Source organism: Enhydra lutris, unplaced genomic scaffold, assembly GCF_002288905.1.
Source record: "Enhydra lutris kenyoni isolate GAN:26980312 unplaced genomic scaffold, ASM228890v2 scaffoldscaffold5, whole genome shotgun sequence".
Lineage (NCBI taxonomy): Eukaryota > Metazoa > Chordata > Mammalia > Carnivora > Mustelidae > Enhydra > Enhydra lutris.
Genome location: NW_019154089.1, coordinates 48662275 through 48680963, shown reverse-complemented (window position 1 = coordinate 48680963; position 18689 = coordinate 48662275). Strand labels below are relative to the sequence as shown.

The window sequence follows — 18689 nt, the reverse complement described above, 5'->3', positions numbered from 1 at the left end:
ATCATTAACAACGGATAGGACAAAAGTCATCTTGATTCTCTGTACTGTTCTAGTGAATTATTCCACCCCTCAATACCGTCTGCCTAGGTCCCGGTACATGTAGATGCCAACATGTGTGTATATACATGTAAACACACGCACGTACACAAACACACATATAATAATGGAAAATTTTAAAGATTTTTAAAAGATTTTAGAGCACCATGCAGAGTTGAACATGTTTCAATTTTTTACCAGTGGTTTAAATTTGGACCTAAGACACCATCCTGGGAGAAAATCTTCTGAACACAGTATAATCTCAAATCTCATTTCACCTAGAAGAGGGCCTATGGTTTCCAGTAAACCAGAGCTGTTACATATCATCTCATACTTTGTAGCGTAACATAATAAAGGTTGATCCTTGCTCACATCACACATGGCTGCAGGTCGGTGAGGGGGAGGTGGGAGGGTCGCACTCTCTGCTCCATGCAGTCCTTCAGGGATGTAGGCTCCTGCCTTCCAGTGGTTCTGCCGGGGGCCTTAGAATCCACCTCCTGCCACCTCCCCTTCCTGCATTCAGCCAGCAGATGAGGGAAGAGGGTACGTGGAAGATGGAGCGAAGTTTTAGGGCCGGACCTGGGGTGCTGTGTGGTACTCCCACCCACATTCTACTGACCGGAATTCGGTTACGCTGGCCAGCTAACTCAGGGTCACCGGGAAATGCAGCTTTGCTCTCTACGCAGGAAGACAAGAACGTGGCTAGTCCTGCACCAGAGGGATTTCTAATGATACGCTCCTTTCCTCAGCTTTCAGCCTGATCATTCCGCAATTCAGAGAGTCGCTGAGGTCCTATGCTGCAACCCCCTGGCCCCTGGAGCCCCAGCATTACCTCTCCTTCACGGAGTTTGAGATCACGTTTCGGCCGGACTCGGGGGACGGCGTCCTGCTGTACAGCTACGACACAGCCAGCAAGGACTTCCTGTCTATCAACATGGCAGGGGGCCACGTGGAGTTCCGCTTCGACTGTGGCTCTGGGACCGGTGTTCTCAGGTAAGGGCTGCAACCTTCACACCCCCCCACCACCCAAACGCTACACAGCAGTCACTTTGGGAAAAGATGACTTTGTCCTGATAGCTGGCACTCTTCCTGTCTTCCCTCCACAGTTATCTTTTCTGAAATTTGTCCTGGTGTTTACAGATAACATGCTTCCTTGTGGCTCAGGCTTTCCTCCTGACAGGACTTCCTTTTCTCCAGTAACTCCCCAGCAGGGAGCGACTCTGTGTGTCCGTCTGTGGCAGGCAGGCTGGCTTCGGCCAGGGTCCTCTGCCTTCCTTTCCTACGAAATGGTGCCATCAGGAGAAATGGGAGGAAGTGTATTTCATCGGCACGTGCTCGGAACATCCCTGGGTGGGCGCTCAGCAAATAGATGACAACCAGCAAAGAGGTGTCAATGGACATGGAGCAGAAATGTCCTTGGTGACCTCGCTTTCCATGCTTACTGTCCTCTTACACTGTGTCTTCCGATTGTACCAGCTACTAGTGAGTCTCTTACCGCTCTCCACGTAGAGCCGGGCGCGGAGTCAGCTGTCACAGAGCCCCGTCCCTGAGCACGATGCTCTGGAAGGCTGTGTGATGGGTGGTTTTGATAGCGTGGTGGTGACTAGTTGCTTCTTAAATACTTGCTGGCAGTGGCAGAATTGGCTCCGAGTCGTCAAACCTGTCCTCCAGGTATCCCGCTCGTACTATTAATTTATTAGCAGATCGATTGTTCCCATCCAGTGTGTCGCTATTTTGATGACTCCCCTAGCCTGTGGATGGTAAGGGCCCATGTTCTTCTTATTTGTTTGTGTCTCCCCCTTTTTACCATCTTGCTCCCACGGTAGTTTTTACCTTCAAGCCAGAAGCCTGCTCATCAAAGGCAGACATGGTACTTGTTCCTATGTTTGGCGAATTGTCTTTTGAAACTCACTACCGTGTTTTGTTCAATGACGCCCTGCAGCAGGAAACCAGTCAGTGGTGGTGGTTTTAAAAGAAATTGCGGGCTGCGTTCCATCGTAATTCCTACTGCTAGACTATCATTTTTAGGAAGAGCGTGCAGGAGAGATGTTACAACCTTACATCGCCCTTAACTGCTGGCCATTTTTCATGGCTGATGAGAAATGCTTACGGCATTAGGTTCCAACAATTCTTAAAAAGGACTACCTTTTTGTACGTCTGGTTATGCAAAAATGTCCTAGGTCTCAAGACAACTTTGGTAGGTATTTAATTGATTCAGTGTACATATGATTATGCAAAACAGTCTAAGCAATTCCAGTAGAACTGTTTGTCAAGTTGAGAGGGGAAGACACCTTGAATATCACCTTGTGTTTTCACATGGCTTCTTCCTGGAAATGGAGTGACCGAAAGTATGAGTAGAGGGTCGTGTTCATCAGCCCTCCTCCTGGACGGAGGGCCCCCCCCACCCCACACCTCTGCAGTGACCGCTCCAGCTGTGAGGTCACAGACTCATAGGACCTGAGTATCCAGCATCTCTCTCTTTCATAATTCTGTGCCTCTTTGAGACAAGAGGAGGTTTTAGTTTTTTGTTTTGTTTTGTTTTGTTACTGTGAGTTATTGTCTTCTTGCTTGGCAGGAAAGCACCCGGAAAAAGGATTCTGCATATTGGTTTTGACAAAAGGAAGCAAGTGCTCAGAGTGTTCAAGGGGCAGAGCACCCTCTGTCCCATCCCCTCTCCAGTGTAACCTGACAGCAGTGATTACTATGGTTTTTCAGGCGCTCCTTTGCAAGATATTTATTTTGAAAACCATTTCAAAGACTTCCTGCTTGATTAGTAACATTCGCTGAAAGCCCCTAACCACAGGAAGTTGTGGAACTGGCCAAATCATTTTAACTTTAGGAAAAAGAGAAGGTAGTAAAGTTCATTATGAACTTGATTCAAAAATCAAGGCAATTGCAACGAGTTTGTGATGGCTGGGATCGATACCAGCATGCTGAGGAAGACAGGTATTGACAGGGAGTGACCTCCGCAGGACGAGAACGCCACCAAGGCGCTGTGACTTATCACGGAGATGGGGCTGCTGTAAGAGTGCCTCTGGTTTCTTTATTGCATATCGATTTAGCCAAGGTGATTAAATTCTAATTGCTAAGGACAAATCACAAAAGCATTTGCCAGAGCAAAAAGAAATCAAGTGAGGGGGTGGAGACCTTTCGATAATTGTACCCATTGGTATTCCTGACAGTTTTCTAAAGATGATCCAGGATCAAAAAATAATTGGGAGGTTCAGTGAAGGCTAGGAACTAGACACCATTAGAAATACAAATGCAATAATTATACTCTTCTTGCATACCTCACTATCCAAAGTAATGTGTAAAACTCCTGTCAGTAACATTTAAACTTCAAGCACTTCTACCTTGAATTAGTAATTGAATTTTTAAAGTGCCTTTAATCCTTTTCACAATATCAGATAATATGGAATCCCCCCAACATTTTTATGAGAAATTTTAAACATATATTAAAGAAGAATTATATAGTAAATGTCTTTGTACCTCTCATTTGCCATCTATAATTAATATTTTGCTATCTTTGCTTTGTCACATGCCTAGCTATCCTTATATCCATCTATCTGTCCAATCATCCATCCATCCATCCTATTTTTTATGCATTTCAAAGGATGCTGCAAACATCAGTACAGCAGAGAATCTGTGTTTTACACCAGAGCCCAGGTAACTTCTCCGTTTTCAAAGCTTATGTGCAACTGTGATCACATCTCACCCCCTTGTCACCTCTCATTTAGAAAACCAGGCTCAGCTGACCCACATTTCAGGCTTGTTGTAACGAATAAATAAAATAATAATTGCAATGTTCCTACCGTAAAGGGGTCTGAGCTCTGATAGATGGAGCTCGCCTGCTGTGCTTACTAAACAGGAATGATTTTCTTTGGACTGAATGAAATGAGGCATCTGAGGTTGGCCTCAGTTGCATTCTGGAGGATTCATGAGCGGGATCTGTAACACCAAGGATGCTAACCCACGCTCAAGTTTCCTTCCTTCAACAGGAGTGAAGACCCCCTCACCCTGGGCCACTGGCATGAGCTGCACGTGTCTCGCACAGCAAAAAATGGGATCTTACAAGTGGATAAGCAGAAGGTGGTGGAAGCGATGGCAGAGGTAAGAAGGATATGCTTTAGTGGAAACTGGGGTAGTGTTTTCTTCCTCTCCTGGTGAGAAGAGCAGCAGCGTAGTGGGTAAGTACACGGACCCCAGTGCCAGGCTGCCTTGCTTAACACCCAAGCTCCCCACTGGGCAGGTTTCTTCACTTTTCTATTCCTCGGCTGTGAATGGGGGAATGATATGGGAGGTCTCTTATAGTTGTTGCAAGGATTGAGTGAGCAACTACAAGTATGGCATTTATAAAATTGCTTGCCACCTCCACCCCTACCGCTGATCCCTGCCGTTGTTCGAGTCAGTGTCTGATAGTCAGGACACGGACTTGGAGGGCAGGCTTGCGGGGTGCGAGTCATACACCTGACCCTAGGCTCCTGGGTTCCAGATCTAGTTCCATTCCGTCAACTCACATGGGTCATTTGACCTCCAAGTTTGTGTTTTCTCATCTATAAAATGGGGATAATGGTGATGATAATAGGGCCTAGTTCACAGAGTTGTGCAAATGAGAATAACTATACATGTAAAACATAGTGTTACTAACGCACGGTCAACACTATGCAGCTTGACTTGTTAATAGAGTGCTCTCGTGACCTCAAGAACTAGAATTTCTACTTGTTTATAACCTTCATCCATGATTTTATTCCCAAGGCCATGTCCAAAGAAAATAACATTTTTAAGAAGAGATAAGAGAGGTTTATTTTAAAGTATAACCTACCAGGATTCTTTACACACGAAACATTTAGTCCCCCCAAAACAATGGGGACTTTGGATTTTCTACTATTTTAATTCCCAACATTGTTGTTCTGAACATCACCAGATTTATTTATTTATTTATTTATTTGAACATCACCAGATTTAAAGAAGCTATTAATGAATGTGGGTATTCTGATAAGAAAATGGATTGGTAGAAAAAGAAAAGGAAGGAAAAGAGACTTTTGGTGAGGAAAGAGGTACTGGGTTGAAGAAGAAAAAAAAAGGAAGGACACATATATGTCCAGAGGCCAGCATTAGGGGTGGCAGTGGTGAGAGGTCCTGTCCAAACCAAGGACCTCCTCATGATTAGAAGAATCCCAAACTGAGTTCTGCTTTAAGAGGTGAGGACCCTTCAGACCCACAAAATGTTCTATATGTATTTTGGAAGGAAGGAAAGAAAGAGAAAGGGAAGGAAGGAAAACAGGTTGGAGGGGAGGGAGGGATGGATGGAGGGAAGGAGGGAGATGGATTGTAAAGGGAGAACAGGAATCACTTCTGATATGACCCAGAAAATTCTAACAGCTGAATTTAGTCCAAGATAGAAGTAGAAATTCACAGCTGTAGACTTGACTGTATGTTGACTTAATATAAATTCAAAAAAGCACCGTATCTCTGTAGGCCTTAGTCACAAATATTTGTACAACAGGAACAAAAGTTCAGTATGGGTATATTTGTAGATAGTAGGGTCAAGGCCTTTGGTTACAAATAAAGAGCTCTTCAGGACATGGTATTTTACCATTGGTATTCTACAGCGAAGAGACAACACAAAGGTAGAAACCATACCTCACAGTTTCTGTTGCTACCATATCAAAGAGTGAGAATTAAACCAATATGGTGGAACCTGTGCCTCCCTGTTGGCTTTTGAACCAGACAGGCCTGGAGCACAGCTCCCACCTGGAAAGCGATGTAAACATGAGGGTAAAGTGTAGCTATTCTGGGTGCATGTGCGGTGGTTTTATCTTTTTTTTTTTTTTTTGAGGCAGCTCTGAAGCAGGTGTGGAAGTCCCCATGCTTGATCTCAATGAGCTGAGCCTTAATCACATCTTCCCCCCAGGGCTTTCTGTTCCCCAGCTGCCCATACCACGTCCAAAGGCATTGCTGACCCTTTTGGTGATAGAGCAGTGCTATTAGGAATAGTGGTCCTAGAGCTTAGAGATAGCTGGGATTAGAGAACACTGCTGGGGGTCAACCCAGGATGTCAGCCCCTAAGTGTCCACACTAAAGCCAAACTGAGTCCTGGGTCGCTCAGCTGAGAAATACCAGCCATCCAGGGTTGAGTCCATGCCCGACTTAAGGGCTCTAGAAACCCCAACCAGTGGCTTCACTCAGGTTTCCCATCCACCTCCAGCTAACCAGAAGTGGCAGATCTAGACACAAAGCCTCATTTTGGTGGGGTCTATTTGCTTTTCTCTTGCGGTTTCCCGTGGGTGGGGCAGCTGCAGCCCAGCCTCTTGTCGATGGCTTGGGGGTGGGGGCGAGGGTTTACTGAGCAACCGAAGGGAAGCAACTCTCACCCCATGAGGCTGGTCCTGTTCCAACTCAAAGGTTCTTCAAAACAGCCTGTTTCTCTGAAACCCTCTGACCCTACAGCCTTCCTCCTCTCCTCTTATTATCTGACTTGAACTTTTGGGTAGCAGTTAAGACGCGACAGTGATGGGCGCCTGTGGGTGTGTGGTGACAGCTGCTGCCTGGGGCCGTGTTCTAGGCAGCCGCTAGAAGTCCGGAAAGCCCTTCGGCTACTTTGTTGAGCACGGCATCCTGCCAACCCTGGGCCAGTTAAGCAAGAACCCCGGAAGCTGCTGAAGGTTATTGACTGAAGGCAGTGCTGTTCGCATCCCAGTCAAGACCTCTCTGCCGTTACCTGGCTGGACCCCGCCACTGTGCGCTCCCCCCAAGACGGTGCCCCTTCCTCTCTGCCCTCCCTGTCTCCCCTTCCCTACTTGGACCTGGTGCCACTTCCATTCTCCTCCCTCCGGCCAGTGATCTGCCTAAAACACAGATAGGACTATTTTCTTCCACTGCTTTTTGGGTACAGAGCAAATTTCTATGCACGCAGTGTCTAATCCCTCCCTGCCTCTGTTCTATACCTACTGTTTCCCCGCAAGCCCTGACTTTGTCTGGTTTCTATAATTCTGACTCTTCCTCAACCACCTCCACCTCCCCAACTCTCTGAGTCCAGGCTAGGGTATGGGACACACACCTCCCCCCAGCAAGTACTTCTAGACTCACCGGAACTGTCCTTGCTGAGCTAGTCCCACCTGCCCGTGTAAGCCTCTGGAGGGCAGGAACTTCCTTGTTCCCTCTTGTCTGGCCAGCATTTAGTGCCTGGGACACAGAAATGCCCAATAATACTGATTAAATCAATGACTAGATGATGCTACTATCTATATTTCATTTCCCCATAAGTCGGAGGCAACCTGACTTACGTTACCTAAAGAGTGCTCATCCCAGAGGTCTCAGATTTCAATGTGTCTCCCTTTGTTGGAACATTTTAACTTTTTGCTTACAGCTCTTATCTGGAGGAATTTGGACACTAACTATGACACACAGTTTGTTGTCCAGCCCACGCCTGAGAGTTTAGGCTGGGAAGTAACCAGTAACAGGGAAAGCCTCTGAGGGTTGACATGGGAACTTTTCTCAGAATATGGAAAACAGAAGAATTTCTCTATCCTTTGTAGTTGATAAGGAATGCCTCCCACCCACCACGCCTGCCTTTTCTCTTGGCCTCCAGCGGTTCTGTCTTTACCACTGCCAATAGCTGGTCACACAGGAATGCTGATTATGCATCCAACCGGGGGCAAAGTGCTAAGGAAGCAGATCTCAGCCTTCAAGAGAGGCTAGACTGTGCTCATGGCAATCACAAACGCCTCCGAAATATCAAAAGCTACAATAAGGGCTTATTTCTCACTTGCATATCCATCCGTGGTCAGGCGCAGCTTTTTGTAAAAAAAAAAAAAAAAAAAAGATTTTATTTATTTATTTGAGGTGGTGGGGAGGATGGGGGCAGACGGAAAGACTCTCAAGCAGACTCACCACTGAGCACGGAGCCTGAGGTGGGACTTGATCTCACCACCCTGAGATCATAACCTGAGCCAAAACCAAGGGTCAGATGCTTAATCGGCTGAGACCCCCAGGCGTCCCTGGTCAGGTGCAGCTTGAATGGTGCACCCAGGCTGAGAGTCACCGTGAGCTACTCTCTGGCTCGGAAAGCTTCTGCGAAGACGTGATTCATTTCTCTGCTGCCTGAGTTTTATTGCCTGGAGCCAGCTCCCTGGCCCCATCAAGATCAGCAGGTTGGAGCTGGTCTTCCTGCAGGGAGAGGGGGTGCTTTTGGAGAAGCGCTGACTACGGGTGGGCAGTCGTGCAGCCCACCACACGCACCGTGACAGCTCTCGGCGGTAGACATTAGGGTTCCCATTTTATAGATGTCGAAACAGAGTCTCAGATAGGTTACTGCACGTACAGACGTTCCAACAGTGGGGGTAAATGGCGATGCCGGCCAATGGGGAAGTCCAGCCAGCCTGCTGGGCTGTGTCCCCAGGGTGTCTGTACCCGTTGGTCGCCTTGACTACCTTTTCCGAAGCTATGTCGTGTTTCTTGTCTCCTCTGTTGGCAGGGAGGCTTCACGCAGATTAAGTGCAACACGGACATTTTTATCGGCGGAGTCCCGAATTACGATGATGTGAAGAAGAACTCGGGCATCCTGAAGCCATTTAGTGGAAGCATCCAGAAGGTACCGGCTTCACTTACGCATGTTTGTTGTGTGGCCTGGTCTGCAGATGATGGGATCGAGAACTGTGATCGCTGTAATCCAATGCCTCCAAAAAAGAAGCTTGGGGAAAGTTTTAAGGTTTTCTTTCTTAATGCTAGCCACAGAGCTTTCCAATCCCACTTTCTGATAACGTCTGCTCCCAGGCCTCTGTCCAGCAGACATTCCATGAACGCAGCTCAGTGAAGATGAATCCTTACAGCCAATCCACCAAAGGATCCGGGCAGTGCTGAGGGAGGGAGCAGGTGTCAGGTGATTGCCGATGCTTCTACCAAAGGGAAGGAGGCCAAGGGGGTCTCCTAGACAGTCTCGGCTCTGTGCTTCTCTTTGGGGTTACTCTGCGGTCTGCTCAAGAGCCAACCCCCAATCCCATCTCCATGCCCACTGCCACCCCTGCAAGTTAACAATTGTTCACCCATCACATAACCCAGCCCCTAAGAGCATAGATGAAGGAAGTCCTTCCATAGAAGGTTTAGCAAAAACAATCCTTCAGCTAGTTAAAGCTATAGGACACTGACCCCACTCATATTTGTCTGTTATTCCTTCCCTTGGGGCTGCTCATGACCTCTCCGGTTATGATAACATGTTTTGTCTATAACAGACATGCAGGCTGGCTCACCAAACCAGATTTCCAGGACCATGAAACCCTGGGAGAAAAAGGATTTGAAGAAAAGCATATTCGATTCCTGGATGTTAGCTTTGTCCTGTTTTCCTTAAGCAACCAATGGTGGGCGGTGGGCCGCTGATCCTTTCTAGCCTTGGGATGAAGCATGGGGGAGGCCAGAATGAAGGAGGCCAATGAAAGGAGGCCCTTTCATGATTTGCACTCAGAAAGGCCCCGCGGAGCTCTTTCTCCTCTTGTATCCCGGTGTGGGTTCCACAAAAGGGGTCCAGTCAAACTTGCTGACTCTGATGTGTTTCCCTGTGTGGCTGAACAGTGATATCCGTGACACCTCAGCTCAGCCCATAGTCCCCCATCAGCACAGTTGGCTGTGTTTAATCATGTTTTTGAAATTCTCACTTAGAAAGCAAGCTGAGATGCTAAGGGGCCCCATGCCCTCTCCCCACCCTTGTCAGGCTTTCCCCCTCCCCCCTCTCACAGCACACAGAACCCTTTCCTCCGCACCTCCTGGGCAGGACACCCTCCCCTCCCAGAGGCTGAGTCACTGGCTCTGCTATGTCCCGCGGTGGACGGTAGCATCTTGGCTTGTCTCAAGTACGTATGACTCAGTTTCACAGTCTTTCACTTGGAGCATGAAAAGGGGGCAACTATAGAAGGATTCTGGCTGCTTTCTTGCAGCTTGTAAGATTCAAGACCAGGAAAAGAAGTGTTCTCCCAACTCTCCCGACACCCTCCAAGGTCCAGGCAAGCCTGTGGAACCACGCATTAGTGGCAGGAAGGACCACGGCTAACCTCTCAGGACGCCCTGCAGGGTGGAGGTCTCTGTCCGCAGGTTCCGCAAAGTGACTCGAACATGCAGCCGAGGTTGGAAGTGCATGACACTGAAGCACCCACAGCTCAAAACAAGCACACTCTCCACAGCAAGGACTGAAAAGCTTGGCTCCGTTTATTTGGGGCTGGAAACCCAGTAACCTCTCCCTGTCATCCTTCACTTGCACTAGAGCCCCCACTGCAGGGAGAAGGGTGTGAAGGCAAAGGAGCTCTCCTGTCGCAGTGAGTCTGCATGGCAGTGCTAAGAATGGCATCTGAGTTTCTTTCTTTTTTTTTTTTTTAAACGGTGGGGAACAGGATGTGGAGAGGAAGGGAATTCAAGAGTGTCAGGCAGGGAGGGTAGCGGAGTGGGTGGGACAATCGGGAAGACCCAGTTGATGGAGCTGTAGATTCCCTGGAGCCCATTAGGCAGAAGAACACAGCAGCACAGGGAGACGCTTCTCCCAGCCCCACTGCCCCCGGGAGCCATCCATTCCCCTTTGGTTCCTGCCCGTGTGGTTCTTTCTCTTGTATTCTTTCCTGTTGGCTTCACAGCAGCACCTTTCAACCTCGGCTGCATCTTCGAGTCACTTGGAAAGCTGTTAAAAGTGACTGCTGACCGGCCCCCACCCTCAGAGATGCTGAGGGGGACCTGTGTGGCCCCCGGCCATCGGTACTTTTCTTAAAGTTCCCCAGGCCATTCTAACAGGCAGCCAGGTTGAGGACCCTCATTTATGGGGACCTCTTTACGACCTCCTGGAATCTTCCAGAGCCAGAGGATGCTTTCCTCTCTGCAGAGTCTCCCAAGGGCCACAGGTAATGACATCAGTTTCTGCATCGCTTTTACAAGGTGATAAAAACCGGAACTGGACGTTCTCTCTTTTATGAAAGCTCCTTCACCAGGCGTCTTGCAGGTGAGGATGCCGAGGGAGGCTTCAGCCGACTGTGAACATGTGTCCCGAGTGCCCGAACATCTTGACCTTTTGTCCCCTGCAGATCATCCTGAACGACCGCACCATCCACCTGAAGCACGACTTCACGTGGGGCGTGAATGTGGAGAACGCAGCCCACCCCTGCGTGGTGGGGCCCTGTGCACACGGGGGCAGCTGTCGGCCCAGGAAGGAGGGCTACGAGTGCGACTGCCCCCTGGGCTTCGAGGGCCTGCACTGCCAGAAAGGTAGGCATGGAGCGGGAGGGGGTGTCTCCAGAAGCACGGGGGCCGCACTCTTCCAGGAGGGGCTGCGAACCCCAGGACAGCCAGGCACGTGGTTTTGAGCAGTGAGTTCAGGAATGTGATAGCTGGCATGTCCCATGTTTAATTATCCTATTAAAGAAGAATCATAATGTCAAAATACCTCTAACAGCGGGCCTCTTCCCTGAGAATGCCCTGATGGTCTGGGAACCAAAAGCTTAAATCCTAGTGTAGAGGGGGTTTCCAGGACCCTTGCCTCTGAGCCGTACCCAGAGTCTGTCCTGATAGGTGGGTGCCTGGGCTATAGAGGCTGGTAAGTATGTTGACCTCTACCTGTGAACGCGATAACGAGAAATCTGAGAAATCTTGCCCAGGACAGAAAAAGGTAAATTCTGCTGAATTATAAATAACCTTCTGTGAAGTGCTATTTTTCATGCTCTTTCCTCTGTGCCTGGGTTTCCTCCTCAATAAAACGGGAATAATCATGCAATAATGTCTAACACAGAGGGTGGTAATGTAGGTTAAATGAGGCGATGCTTATTCCTGAGAAACATGTCTACTAAGCCCTCCACCAGTACTCACCGTCATTGTTATTGGTGAGAAGAAGAAAATCCACTGCACATGCCGAGAGCTACTCAGCTTCCAGCCCGCACTTGTCTGAAAGCTAGAGTAGGTGACAGGCCTCCAGTCCCTACTGGATGGAGCTTCCGCACCTGCCCCAGGGAGGCCACGGACCTTGTGTCTGGAAGACGCCTACCAGCATATGGTCATGTTGGGCCATTGGATCTTTTTGTTTCAAATATTAGTACGGCCTCACCTGTCTGGGAACTAATTAAAAAAAAAAAAAGGCATCAGGCCACAGGAAGTGAGGAGGTGAGCCTAAGTGAAGGGATGTGTGCTCTCTCTTTTCCATCTGTTTCCAGGTTCCTGAACTTTATCAGCATTTGGGCTTAGGGGAAGACAATTACAGGCAGATGCTACAGTGTCAGAATAGTAGGAGAACTTGTTTTGCAGTGACCAAGGGAAATAGGAATGCTAATTTGCTGGTTGGAAGCCTGCATCGTATTTTATTACAGTGAATTTTGAAAACTGCGTGGCAAATTATATGAAATACATTTATGAACATAGCTCACCCTAGTGATGAAGCCCCGAAGAAGAGTAATGGATCCATTTCTGGAAAGATCCTGATTATAATTCTAACAAGCAAATTGTTGTTTGGCTAATGGCACGTACTTGTGGAGATTTAGTTCAAGAGCAGCCCATTCATTCGGAAAATTGAGTTTGGATTTTACACATTAGTGTTTGAGTTTCCTGGGTCTCCAGCTTTACCAGAAGCAATTCAGATTTGCTCCTGCCTTAAATACTCACCTTAATGGTCCATATATAAAGTCCAGGCTTAAATGAACGTCTCACTTAGAGAACTAGAGGAGGAAGGACAGGATAATTTGCGATCTTGTTAAGCCTCGTTTTCCGCTGCAGAGCAGTAGCCATAACAGATCTAAAGTGCTCACATTTATAGCTTCGTAACTGTGGGTTCGGGTTCAGTGAGAAGCAAGTATCACCAGCGTGAGGAGTCAAGCCCCAGGGAGGTCCTGGACAGCAGCCAGGGGACCTGGGGGGCATTAGGCCTCTTTTTCTGGAATATGCTAGGCTTGAGGCCAGAGTAAAACCCAGGCCAACTATCACCTCCCCTCGTGTTGTATCAGTGTTTCCTTATGCTTTGAAATAAAGATAGCGTTTCTGCCCCAATAGCAGCCATGGCTACTCCTAGGAAGGCTTATGCATGGCAGGGGGCTGGGTGGCCTATAGCAGTCATTTCTTCTGTTATATGGCTTGAAAGCATTAATGAGAGACTGGGTACAGGTTAGGCTGTTAAGGACAATTTTTTCTGGACCCCTGCAGGCACGTGGTAGCATGCATTTGTCACACGGACTGCTCTAATATTGGGGTGAGCATCTCGTCCTGAGTGAGGATTAGAAAGAGGAGGGAGAGAGATGGGCTGCTCTACTGTTCCACAGAGATACAGAAGAACATTCTAAAAGTTTGGTTAGATTCTTGGTGGGAGAGACCAGGAATGCTCAGAAGCCATCCTTGGTCGTCAGGATGAATCCTGACAGGTAGACAGGAAACGGTCTTGTCTAATCCAGCGAGGTGGTCCCTAACTTCCTATATTTAAAAGTTTGGGCCTTTTTTTTCCCCTCCCTGATAACCAGATCATGTTTCAAAAGCAAGAACCTCTTCTTAGTATTCCCTCTGGAAGTTAAATCCTTTTACAACAACACATTGCGGAAGTCACCAGCGCTAGGCCTCATTCAATCCATGCCACCTTCTCTTCCAGCAGTGTAGTGTTGGGGAATCCCTGGTGGGTCTGGTTTTCTCTACCCTGGTCAGGGAGTTTGTGGCACGCAGGTGATTTCCGCTAGGACACTCATTGGGAGCTTGGCACCTGTTCTCACCTCTTGGTGGCCCAGGAGGGTTGGAACCAGAAACTCGGGCAAATCCTGGAGTGGTCTAGACACCCAGACCATCACAGGGGTCTAGGGACCTCCCCCTCTGTCCCTGCAAGGCTGAGCTCAGAAAGAAGTAGGCATCGAACTCCCACTGAGTTCCTTACTGCTCCCGGGACGCTGTGGGCTCCCTGCAGTACCAGCAGCTACAGAAGACTGAACTGTCCACCTCAACCTGGGGAACCCACCAGGCCAGGAGAAGCCAGTTGTTCTGACTCCCAACCTACTTCTAACTTCAGGTGCCTACAAAAATCATACAGCCTGACTTTGGTGGTCCCCTCTCCTTCCGTGTGGGGTGTCTCACTCTTAGGTGCCTTCTGCCACCTCAAATCTAGGCACCCCCTTGGGACACCCCAATACTGAGACCCCCCCTTCTCCTCTCACAAGAGGGGTGTCACGAAGGCCTCCCTCCTCAGAAAAGGTATGCCCCGTCCTTACAGATTTCGTTTCTCCTTCTCTCTATTCTCATCCAAATTTACCCATCTTGCGTCGGGTCCCTCAGAGTTCTTGTATCTCAGTAGGTTACTAGTGAGTTAAAGCAGAATTTAACAAAGCTCATGTACAAAATTAGGTTCTAAGAAATATTAATGGCTGTTCTGAGCACACATGCGAAGACGGACAACATGCGTTCACAGACACAAAATGGGAGCTGGGGTTCTGTGGGCACGTAAGCTTGGGTAATCCTGAATAACCCCAGTTTCAACAACTCTCTCTTCTGGGGGACTTCTTGGCGCCTTGGCTGTGATCGGAGTGTCCAAGACAAGGTAGAGAATGCAGCTGTCTCCCCCGGGGCTTCTCCCAGCCAGTAGCACACAGGCCATTTGGAAAAGAACTCTGAGGCCTGGGCCTCCCTTCCCTGCATTGACCGAGTTTGGACTCGGGGCGTGCAGGACTCGTCCGGCCGCTAGGTGGCGGTGTTTCCCTGCAGCGGGAGAGCCGCTCCGCACTCATGACTGACCGGGAACTGGGCTTGGGCACACGGTCCTCAGTCCTACAGGATGGGATCTTGTCTCATCATTGCACATCTACCCCAAATGCAACATTTCGAACATTTTCTATTGTGTTTAGCCAATTCACAGCACACTGCGAGGTCTGATTTAGATGATTTTGCTTTTTCTGGTCCCAATATATGAAAAAATAGTTCAGTACATGTAAGCCATAATTTAGGAAAAATCAGTCTATAAATGCACAAATTCGTACAGCATATTCCTTATGCAGGCTATAGGGACTGTTTTTTCCTTAGCTTGTTGTGTCATTCAACAATGGAGCAGTGTGGTGGTGTTCAGCCTGGATGGTGGTCTTTTTTTTTTTTTTTTTTTAAGATTTTATTTATTTATTTGTCAGAGAGAGAGAGAGAGCGAGCACAGGCGGACAGAGTGGCAGGCAGAAGCAGAGGGAGAAGCAGGCTCCCCACAGAACAAGGAGCCCGATGTGGGACTCGATCCCAGGATGCTGGGATCATGACCTGAGCCGAAGGCAGCTGCTTAACCAACTGAGCCACCCAGGCGTCCCCTGGGTGGTGGTCTTGAGAGAGTTGAAGGCTGGTCCTGGACAGAAAGGGGTTTGGTGGTTGTTACTCCAGCTACAGAGGCTGCATCATGGAACCAAGAATCCTGGACCAAGTAGAACTGTCCAGCAAGGGAGGGTGCTGCCTGGTGGATGAGGGAGCTGCCTCGGGCCCGGTGGCCATCCATCAGGATGTTGCTGGGTTGGGAAAGTTAGGTTACAGCCCCCCAGGTCCTTCCTTCTCTGGGGCCCTGTGACTGTAAGGAAGAGCCCGCACCCCGCCAACTCGGTTGGGAATCTCATGTCCCTCAAGTGGAAAATTGGCTTCGTGTGGCTTGGAGGCGGCTATTCATTGGGTACTTTTTTGTGTCAGCAGATGGCACGAACTTTTAGGTATAAACGTGAAAACGTGACAAAAACACTTCTCCACTAGTGCCTTTGCTGCAGAAGAAAAGATGGTGTTGAAAACATCGGGTTAGGATAAAATATCATCATGTTTACAATATTTAAATAAGCTACAGAGGGCCGGAAAGGGCTAGATGGTCACTTCCAGCTCTCGTGTTCTAGCCCAGAATTAATATTTATCCACATATACTGCCTGCAGTGAGTAGATTTTCACCATTTTCTATTCAGTCCGGTCATTCCTGGAGCATTCCCCTTGCCCTTTGTTAATCACAGAATGAGCAGGGCGGGGTGCGGGGGAGAGTTGGGGGATATTTTTCCATCACCGAGAGAAAAGAGGCAGCTGGCTGGCTTCTCATTCCTCTTTCACATGTAGCTAGAGGCAAGAAAAGTAATAATCATTGACAAGGTAAGTAACTCTTTAGCAAAGAACTGTTTCTCCAGGTTTAGAATAAACGGGGAATTGTTAGTTCGAACTCAGGGAGCCTCAGAAGTGTCAGAGGAGGGACACATCCCTTCTTTGTCCACCCCCCACCCCACCCCCACCATGAAGTGGAGGCTAAGGGAGGGGAGTTGGTGCTAATTGTGCTGAGAAAGATTCCAGCGGTTCCTGTGGGATTCTAGTCTCATTCCTCTAAGAGGACAAGCTGGGCCCTCTCAGGGCTTTATGAGGGAAATAAGGCCGGTTTCCAGTGATCTGCAACCGAGGTATTTGGGATTTTACAACAACTGTGGAATTCTGACTTTCCCTGTTCTGTTCCATGCTGGCACCTGGCAGAGTGTGGAAACTACTGCCTCAATAGTAAGTACAATAGGTCCCATGAGACACCGTGAAAGCGCCCTGGGCTCCTGCCAGGGGGGCTCTGGCCAGGCCGTGGGCTCCGTGCAGGCCAACCGCATGTGGAGGGTAACTTGGCTCAGTGGTGTGGGACTCGGCCGCTCCACTGGGGAGGTGGGACTCCTCCCTCTAAATCCAGCAGGCCCGGGATAGCACTCCTCTCCCAGCGGGACCTCGGGGAGAGCCTGAACCCCAGAGCTGGGCGCCTGGCAGACAGCTGACCCCTTGGAGGCTCTCTGCCCAGCTGACATGTGACAAGCACATCCTGCCCATTTCAAGGAGTCCAGGGGAACGATGGCTCTTGGCCACGGGCCCACGCCCATGGCCAATAAGGGCAGGCCCAGACCCTGCCTGTGCCTCTTACCCTGGGGGTGAGCCAAACCCAGCGGGGGAGCCTTGGCTATGTTTAGCTCTGGGAATGACTCCTCTGACAGCTTGGCTAGCCTCTCCTTTTACCTCCTGGGCACTCGTATCCTGAAGTTAGGGGCCCGCATCCCACCAACAGGCCCCCTTGTCCCTCTTCCTCTCTTGCCTTCTCATTTCGACTTCTACTCCTCTGGGTCCTTCCCTCGCTGCCTGGCTTCCGCCCCACTCTTTCCCCCACCTGAAGGCTGCCCGGGCACTCGGCTCTCCTTTCCCTCCTTGGCAGCTTCTTTTCTCCTTCCCCCCCTCTCCTTCTTTCCGTTCATTTTCCTCCTCAGCCCATATTTTGCATCCCCGCTGTTTTTACCTGTCTCTGTTTCCCTTCCTTTTCTTCCCCTCTTCCTCATACCTGCTTTAACCAGAGGGAGAGAGGCTGGCGGTGTGGCCAGAATTTTGGAGTTAACAGTAGCCCCCCCTTATCTGTGGGGGGCACCTGCCAAGACCCCCAGCAGATGCCTGAAACCACAGACAGTACAGACTCTCATATACTCTATGTTTCTTCCCAGCCGTGCTCACCTACGATGAAGTGTAGCATCTAAATTGGGCACAGTAAGAAGAGCAACGACAATAACTGATGATAAAATAGAACCCTTCCGACCACACACATAATCAGAGTTTTGTGACCATGGTCTGTCTCTCTCGGATACATTATGGGACCGTGCCCACCCTTCCGGTGATGCTGAGAGGGGAAATGGCGGTTCGGTGGGATGAAGTGAGGGCAGTGACACAGGCATGGTGACCCAGCATTAGGCCCCTGTTGGCTTTCTGACAGGAGGAGCATCTGCTAGAACATGGCCAACCGCAAGTGACTGAAAGCATGGCCAGCGAGCCCACCAGTAAGCGGGGCCACCGTCCTAGATCGAGCCTTCCTTGGTTCCAGTCGGCACCCCCTGGGCCGGCAGCCCCCTGTCCGGAGCTGTGAAGTGTCAGAGAACATGAAAGCAATTTCTTGAGCATTACCTCTGAAATTATTCGACTTTCATTTTTCTTCCTTTGCTTTTCTTGTTCCCTCCCTCCCCCTCCTCCATCCTTCTTTCCTTTTTTAAATTTTTTTTTTTTTTTAAACATTGTGGAAACCTGCACGGGTGACCTGCCAACAGAGGAATTTATCCTTGGGGCTCAAGGTCATTGGGTTTGGGGGTTCGCTGTTGCCTTTCTCTCTCTCCTTTCTCTCTGTCTCTCCCTTTCTCTTTTCATGATGAGAAGTTAAGTGTAAACTTTCCTGCAGTTCATAGTATCAAATAATTTTACGTTTTCTCTCCTGGGCGTGGAGTCAGCTCGGTGTCTCCTTTGCATCAAGCATGCTTTTTGGTGAAACTCTAACTGCTCTTATAAGCTGGCTTCTTCTCTCTCGTTTTGCACGTCTCTTCAAAAATGCGATTCATTCCATCTTAATTTCCTTCAACGGTCATTTCTCTGTCTTTCTGAAGGGAGAAAGATATAGCCATGTGGGAAAGGGTGATTCCTTAGGAAAACAAAGGCATGAGACATTAGGAAGAAGCAAATACACTGCTAAGATACTGGGAAGTCCGAGGTGGGCTGAGGGCCAGAATTAAGAAGAGCCCACCTGCTATATGGTCTTATGCTCTCTTTGCTGTGTGACCTTGGGCAAATCCTTGATGACCCCCATGCATCGTCTTCCACTTCTGTGACATGGGAATAACCAGCCGTCCTCCATACTCTCTGCTACTTCATGAGAATATGGTGAAGAGGCTCTAAAACAT

The 18689-nt window shown here is 49.0% G+C and overlaps 1 protein-coding gene across 4 annotated transcripts in view; it reads left to right on the top strand.

The window, feature by feature from the left end:
• The window catches only part of LOC111140902 (pikachurin), a 180841-nt gene that overhangs the window by 149157 nt on the left and 12995 nt on the right, over positions 1–18689 (top strand). For 3 of the 4 annotated variants that reach the window (XM_022493151.1, XM_022493152.1, XM_022493150.1), the window contains 4 exons: positions 786–1029; positions 4035–4146; positions 8513–8629; positions 11094–11274. In XM_022493151.1, coding sequence (XP_022348859.1) covers positions 786–1029; positions 4035–4146; positions 8513–8629; positions 11094–11274 — 654 coding nt within the window. Of the gene's footprint in view, positions 1–785; positions 1030–4034; positions 4147–8512; positions 8630–11093; positions 11275–16482; positions 16507–18689 lie in introns of all 4 variants that reach the window. The other variant, XM_022493153.1, reaches the window with a different exon arrangement.